General features: G+C 39.7%; 1 protein-coding gene across 1 annotated transcript; it reads left to right on the top strand.

Moving 5' to 3' along the window:
* The first annotated feature begins 6,839 nt into the window (after positions 1-6,839).
* On the top strand, positions 6,840-7,775 carry LOC131414654 (olfactory receptor 5H2-like). Its single transcript, XM_058555659.1, has one exon. It carries the CDS (start codon positions 6,849-6,851, stop codon positions 7,773-7,775), a length of 927 nt encoding a protein of 308 aa, XP_058411642.1. The 5' UTR covers positions 6,840-6,848.
* The last annotated feature ends 455 nt before the right edge of the window (positions 7,776-8,230 follow it).

Here is an 8,230-nt window from a genome sequence, read left to right on the forward strand (position 1 = left end):
TCTGAGAGGATATCTTTCAAATGAGGGCACAGCGAACAGTCACATCATGATAGTTCCTTCGTTTTGCAATATAAAGCAAGCAGTTCCCTAAACGTACAGTGAGTTTTTGTATTAGTGTTGTCCAGAGTAACAGAACTAACAGGATATGTAGATAGAAGTGTATCTATATCTACATCAAGTATAGATGTACAGAAAATTCTATCTATATCTGTATCAAGACGCTTATCATAAGACATTGGCCCACATGAATATGGAGGCTGAGAAGTTCCATGATCTGCCTTCTGCAAGCTGGAGGCCCAGGACAGCAGGTGTCTTAGTTCAAAGGCCTGAGACAGGAGAGCCAGTGGTACAGATTCCTATCTGAGTCTGAAGTCCTGAGGACCAGGATTACCAGGGGCAGGAGCAGATCAATGTCAACCAGTCAAACAAAGGCTACATTCAACCATTCTCTGCCTTTTTATTCCATTCAGGCCCTCAACAGATTAAATGATGCCCACCCACATCAGGGAGGGCCACCTGCTTTACTCAGTCCACCTATTCAATATCGGTCACTTCTGGAAACACCCTCACAGACACACTCAGAAATAATGTTAGACCAGATATCTGGACATCCCATGGCTAAGTGAAGATGACACACAAAATTAACCATCACAAGTCCACCTCTTATTAACTTAGGATCCACCAAAATTCCTTAAACCACACTTACTCTCCAAATAAAGACAAAAGCAAGGTCATAATTCCAACTAACACATTACAACTATGCTGCATACAACCGAAAATGCTCTATACTCTTCCCCAGAAGGTGTAGTAAAATTTTTGAGTGATATTTACTCTTCTTGATATCTGGTAACTTAAATACTATGATATCAAATTAACAATACTTAAATAGTATGATAAAATTCAATATATTATATGTTGCATGAAAAGACAATAAGAGTGGAAAGAAAACAAATATATTTGTTTTCTTGTTTTCTGAACAAGAACAAATATATTCTTGTTTTCCGTACACACACACAAATGAATTCATGTCAAACTAAGGAAGTAATTCTCATAGCAATTACAGTCCTCATTTTTGTAACTGGTCACATGGACGTAGCAGGTATTTTTGTGTGTGTGTGTGAGGAAGATCAGCCCTGTGCTAACACCTGCCAATCCTCTTCTTTTTTTGCTGAGGAAGACTGGCCTTGGGCTAACATCCGTGCCTCATCTTCCTCCACTTTATTTGGGACGCCGCCACAGCATGGCTTGCCAAGGCGGCGCATCGGTGCCTGCCTGGGATCCAAACCGGTGAACCCCGGGCTGCCGCAGCAGAACACGCGCACTTAACCACTTGCGCCACTGGGCCAGCCCCTGTAGCAGGTATTTTTAACTACCTCCTTCCACTACCCATTCCATATTCCCTTTGCCTTCAGTAAGCCCCTCAGTTGGTCATTGTTTTTTTCCTGGTGGGGTGACCCAAATATTCATTCCTGAAGAATCTAGGCTATTAAAACTCCTGTCTAGATTGGTTTGTCAAAGTTTTCCTTTGACCTTAATCACAGGGCAATGGTTATACTAAGAGATGCCCTAAAGGATCCCCTGTATTCCAGACATGCTCTTCCTAACCTCCATTGTGGACTAGTAGTCCAATTTCCCCTTGGGGAAAAGATCAATCACCCCAGCCATACTGTAATTCCCTTCTTTGGTGATTCAAAGGAATGTAGAGTCAAAAAGAACTGAGTGGCAGTCTAAACTTCAAGCTCAATGGAATCATTGCTGTGTCTCCTGATGGAAGCATTCCTCCCTCTAGAAGTAAGACCTTGAGTCCAGTAGAGAATAAGGTCATAGGTACAGGAGGCAAACATTTTGATAGTGGGTCACCAGGGGTAGCAGTGCCTGGTACCACTCCCATTTTCACTCCTTGATTCCTGGATTGGTGAATCCTGGCAATGGTAGAAACAGTACCATATATTGGAAGCTGGTTCAGAAATATACACCCTCTGGTGAATCTTGTTCTAGGCTTGAAATGTATTGCCATCTAGTCAGTGCTATAACTGAGTCTTTAAGAAGGCCATTCCATCGTTCTATCAAACCAGCCACTTCAGAATGGTGGGGAACATAGTATGACCAGTGAATTCCATGAGCACGAGTCCACTGCCATAAATAGTGTCATTATTTTCCTAATGAACGTTCATTGTCAACTTCCCTATTAATGTTTAAAGGCAAATATGAATACCTTAGCACCGTGTTCGATAAACCTCAATAGTTTTTGTTTAATTTGGGATAAAGACCTGGCCTCCAGCCCCCACATGATCCCACCCAGGCTGGCCTCCTTGACACCATCAGTCTCCTCCTGCTTCTCTCTTGACATGCCAGCTACATTTACCATGTTGAGCTTCTCCAGTGACCTAGTTCTCTGATAATCTAGGCTCTACAATGAAGAAGGCTCTGTGGATGACAAAGGTCCACAGGCATCACCTTGTTAGAAAAGAAGATCTTTGAACCCAACCATGACCTCTGAAACAGAACTGCATTTCAACAAGATCTCCAGGAGATTCACAGGCATTAAAGTTTGGGAGGCTCTGATCTAAGCCTCCTCCCACTGTGGTCCTTTGCTCTATTTTTCTTTGCTCCTCCCTGAACTTTGCCTGGAAAGATTTCACATCAGATTTCAGCTTAAAGTAGGGAGTGAGGTCCAGGTCTGAATGTGAGCTGCATGAGGAGGACAGCTTTCTTGGGGTTGGCTCCTTAAGGGAATCTAGAACTCTGGCCTGATTAAAATCATGTATGCTTAGCTCAGACAAGACCATACTAATAAAGTACTCAGAGTATCAAAATTTATAGATAAACTAGAGTTTGCATACATGTCAGAAGTGTCATCTGTGGTGGAAAATAGTGGCATAAAGTGCACTTTCAGTTGTTAAAACTAGCACTGTCTAAAATGACTTCATATTTATGATTTCAGAGTCTGTAATGCTCTGTGGGACAGCCTGGACTTCTCACACATGTTCAAATCTACAGTGCCCAGAAGAACAGCTTAGCTTTGTCCTAAAGGGAATCCTTAGGAGCTATCAGGGGAATTTTAATTCTTCACTCTTTCCTCTTCTGGCAAAAGCACAGTGTTGTATAATTGGTTGACTCATGTTCAAAGCAAATTAATATAAACAACATTTTTCTGAGATTGAGAAATGAAGCCTCCAAAAGGAATCAGTGTGCAAAAGAGCTGCTACCTATGTTATTGTCATTCCTGTGCTATTGTTCATTTTTCTACTTTAGAAAGCCTAACTCTTTGAAAGGATCTCCACAATTTCTTACAAGATATGGGTAAGAGAAAAATAAATTCTATAACATTCAGTATTCTTTATGTAAAATAGTAAAAATACTGTATAATTTATAATAAAATTATATTGATTTACAAGATGCCAAACAGTCAGGTGAAAATGTAAAACAGTTAGTGAATTATCTATGTATCTTCTTTTTGTGACTAGTCTGGAAAAGCAAAATATCTGTAAGACTGAATTTTTCCCGTTAAAAATTTATTCTCTTTATAACATGACTATAATGACTTCATAAGATAAGTTTTGGAGAACTAGAATGTTAAACAATTTAAACTGGATTTAAATATCATATCATGTTTCCTACCTAATAAATCTTTCTGGTTATTCTGGTTAAAAGACCCATTATTTTTAATTAATCACATTTTCTGATTGATTTTTAAAGTAAGTCACTTACATATTAGCTCCTCTATCTCTTCACCCACTTCTGACAATAATTTCATTGAGTAATTTAAGTACATATATAGAAGGAAATAAGCAGAAAATGTCCCTCCACTGCTCATTCCAGCTGTCTGGAAAAGTACACATACATATATTGAATTTGAGAAATTTGATTATTTATTTATTTGGGATTACATGGAAGGAAACCCATTACAAATAAAAATACATTTAACAACTAGAATTATTTATATTGCCTGAATTAAATTCCAGTCTTTGGCTCAATTTTAATCTACTAAAAAAAAAAAAAAAAACTAGTGGAGAAGAAAGTGCTCTCAAGTAAAACTAGCAGGATTTCTAGAGAAAGACAGGTCTAATGGCAGTAATACCACAGATAAATCAAATTTTAAAAATGGAAAGAACTTCAGGCAATTCCAGTATATTAACAAACAGAACAAAGTTTCTGTGGTAAAATTTAACATGAAAATCTCTTTTATACACAAATTCCATAGGAAAGTAAACTTGGAATTTTGACTAAAAGGAAAAGACAGGATTCCCAATGTTGACAACTTATGAAAACCACGGTTAAGACAAACATTCACCCCCAACCTCTGAGCCTCCCCTACCTTCCCCTCATCCTAGCCTTTCTAGGATACTTCCACTGTCTTTGCTGGCTCATCTTTCCCACACTTAGCCCTCCATGTCTTTGTCCCTTTCTTCCTATTTCTCCTCCTCTCTTTTTCTTTTTTACCCACCCAAATTACCCCTTTACACTTTTCCTGTCCCCTTTCTCTATTTGATGCCTTCCTCTCCTCTCCCCTCTTTTGAAAACTTTTATTAAGATGCTCTACAGGAGGGGCCGGCCCGGTGGTGCAAGTGGTTGGGTGCGCGCCCTCCGCTGCGGCGGCCTGGGGTTCACAGGTTCAGATCCCGGGTGCGCACCGATGCACTGCTTGGCAAGCCATGCTGTGGCGAAGTCCCATATAAAGTGGAGGAAGATGGGCATGGATGTTAGCCCAGGACCAGTCTTCCTAACCAAAAAGAGGAGGATTGGCAGATGTTAGCTCAGGGCTGATCTCCTCACAAAAAAAAAAAAAAAAAAAACGAAAAGGCCAAAAAATAAAAGATGCTCTATAGGAAAAAATGAAAATTACTTTTGTCTGTGGGCAGTGGACACATGTCAACAGCTCTCCACATTTCCCGGAGAACTCAAAAACATCCCCCTCGTGTTGGGCACCATGTTCCCATTCGCTTCTCATTATTCTCTGGCCTCAACTCCATGATAAAATGGAAACTGCTCTCCCTAAAGACACTAAAATCTCTTATCTGCCACACTCACTGATCTCTGTTCACTCCTTGTTCTGCCACAGCATTTCTTTTGGCAGTTGGCACTGTACTTCATTATGCCCTTGAGCATCTTCTCTCTCTCCAAGTCCATAGCCCAAAGCTGTGCAGTCTCCCTCCCGCTTCTCTGGTCACTCTGCTCAGTATCCTTTTCTGGTCTCTCGCTTATCCTCTTTGGTTGGAGCCAGGGCACTTGGTTGCAACAGGAAATCAGTTAGTTGAATGGAAATTGACTCTAACATAGAAATTTCAGGGAGATTGGAGGAATCAGTTGAAAAATGAGCAGGACCAGAAGGAAGCAATGCAGTCAGTTGACAGCAAATTGAATTCCCTGCACTGGCTCAATACTAGCTGCTCTCACTGCTGCTGAACTCTGGATTGCACAGCTCACACTGACTTGCTCTTGGTGTGGAGGCAGGATGCATCTGCTGGGGTCTTGATATTGCTTCCCTGGCTGACTTTGCAACCAAAATTCTCTGTTTTCCCTGTCCCTTTGTCCCTGTCCCCATATTCCAGACCCAGAGTAGGTGAGTTTGACTGGTCAAATCTAGATCAAGTACCTCACTGTAAGTGCAAGAGGGATGGGAAAGTGAGCTTCTAGCTCTTTGACTTCTAGTGCAAGTGGTGGCCTTTGTCTGATACCAAGACTCATGTGGTAGAACGGAGGGTCAGTTAGCTTTCTAAAAATGACATGTATCCACTTCATAATCTCTTTAATATAACTTCCTGAATTTCTTTCCATGCCCTTCTTCTCTATTTTATGCACATTCTTCAATGGATACATCATCCATAAGTATAACTTCAGCTACCCCAATGACTCCTAAGTCATTTTTGCTATTGAGCTCTACTAGCCTCATACTACTAAGCACGTCTCACCTGGGTGTTCAGAGAATGCTATCTCCACAAACTGACAGTCCATCAGAGTTCTCAAACTCAACTTTTGATGACCATCTACCAGTCACCAAGGGTCTCCTCTACCTTCACTGACCATCCCTTTCACAACTAATAAGTCACCAAGTCCTAGTGACGCCACATTCTGATTTATTTTGATCCATCTCTTTGTCCCCCTCATCACTCCCCACATCATATCACACATGGACTAAGAATTTCACACGCATTTGAACCAAGGGAGGCAACTTTGAAATGCAGATTATTAGACTTCCTTCTTACCCCACTGAATCAGTTTCTACAGTGATACCTCACCATCTATTTTGTACAAAAAGCTCCCCTGACAATTCTGATCTGTAATCTGGTTTGGGAACCACTGAACAAGAGTAATAGCTTCATAATTAGTATCCCTGCTGCTAGTTTCTCCTCCCTGCAGAGTATTTTCTACACTATCAAATATTTAATTTAAAGAACATATTGCCATGCCACTCCTTGTCTTAAAAGTTTTCAATGCTTGCCTATTGCCCGAGGAATAAACTTCAAAATCATTCACATGGCCTTCAATTCATTATATAATAATTCAGACTTCATGTCCCTAGACCCTCATCCATGTCCCAGACACAGAATTTCCCTAACAAATTCAAATATCCCCATAATTTTAGCTCACGTTTAGAATGTCTTTCCTTTTATATCTAAATCAATTAATTCTTGACATTTTTTGAACTGAAATAATTGCATTTTCCATTGCATCAACTCCCCAAATTAGTGTCAATGTATTAGAGTAATAGTAAATAAAATTAAGGGCATTTTGATTAGTGTACAGTTTTAGTTCAACTACTTTCCTCCAAATTTCTTTTTATACAATCTTAGTCAATGTTCTTTTTACGTTTACTGCATTTCATTTCAGGGGTCATCCATAAGGAAATGGATACTAAAAATGCAACATTTCTGACAAAGTTTGTTCTCACGGGATTTGAATATCAAACGGAGTGGCAAATCCCCCTGTTTCTGGTGTTCTTGGGGATATACCTCATCACCATTGTGGGAAACCTTGGACTAATTGTGCTCATCTACAATGACCCTCACCTTTACATCCCCATGTACTTGTTCCTTGGGAGTTTAGCCTTCGTGGATGCTTGGATATCATCCACAGTGACCCCCAAGATGCTAGTCAACTTCTTTGTCAAGGGTAAGATATCTCTCTATGAATGCATGATACAATTTCTTTCCTTTGCATTCAGTGCAACCACAGAATGTTTTCTTTTGGCAGCAATGGCATATGATCGCTACGTGGCCATATGCAAACCTTTACTTTATCCAGTAATTATGACCAATAGACTATGCATCCGACTGTTAGCCTCATTATTTGTAGGTGGCCTTATTCATTCCACATTTCATGTACTTTTTTTATTCAGATTAACCTTCTGTAATTCCAACATAATACATCACTTTTACTGTGACATCATGCCATTGTTTAGGATTTCCTGTACTGACCCTTCTATTAATGTTCTCATGGTTTTCATTTCCTCTGGGTCTATACAGGTGTTCACCATTGTGACTGTTCTTGTCTCTTATACACTTGTTCTCTTTACAATCTTAAAAAGGAAGTCTGTACGAGGCATGAGGAAAGCCTTCTCCACCTGTGGAGCCCATCTCTTGTCTGTCTCTTTATACTATGGCCCTCTTCTCTTCATGTATGTGCACCCTGGATCTGCACAGGGAGATGACCAAGATACGATGGACTCTCTATTTTACACTGTCATCATTCCCTTGTTAAATCCAATTATCTACAGCCTGAGAAATAAGAAAGTCACAGATTCACTGGCAAAAATGTTAAAGAGAAATGTTTAGATCTCATACTTATATCTATTGTATTTTTATTAAAACAATCACATGATTGTACAAATTAGATATGTCTCTGTTTTGGTTAATCTTTGTGCAAAGATTCTGCAGTTACAATTCACTTAGTGTTTTAGTGACTTATGTTGGGAGTACCTAATAAACACCTTAATATATGTGTATGTTATTCAAAAACAGAAAAAGAATTTTAATCAACTGTTCATGTGATACCAAAATAATTCAAGAGGAAAACAAATAAAATATTTTACATGCTTGTAGGTTTTCAATGTGGCTTCATAAATGCATTAAGCACTAAAATAGTGTAGTTCTTCCGAACAGGACTCAATTATAATGTCTTTGATGATAATACAGCTGGGCAGCCTGGAGACTCACATCACATTTAACTCCATGGTGGAGGCAGGCTTGCATTTGAGGGAACAGAGGCAAATCCCAGGAGTTCTGCTAGC

The sequence above is a fragment of the Diceros bicornis genome, chromosome 15, assembly GCF_020826845.1.
Source record: "Diceros bicornis minor isolate mBicDic1 chromosome 15, mDicBic1.mat.cur, whole genome shotgun sequence".
Classification (NCBI taxonomy): Eukaryota; Metazoa; Chordata; class Mammalia; order Perissodactyla; family Rhinocerotidae; genus Diceros; species Diceros bicornis.

Bases quoted from the DNA above. Each gene is read 5' to 3' on its own strand.
- LOC131414654 (XM_058555659.1), top strand. From the start codon at position 6,849: ATGGATACTAAAAATGCAACATTTCTGACAAAGTTTGTTCTCACGGGA.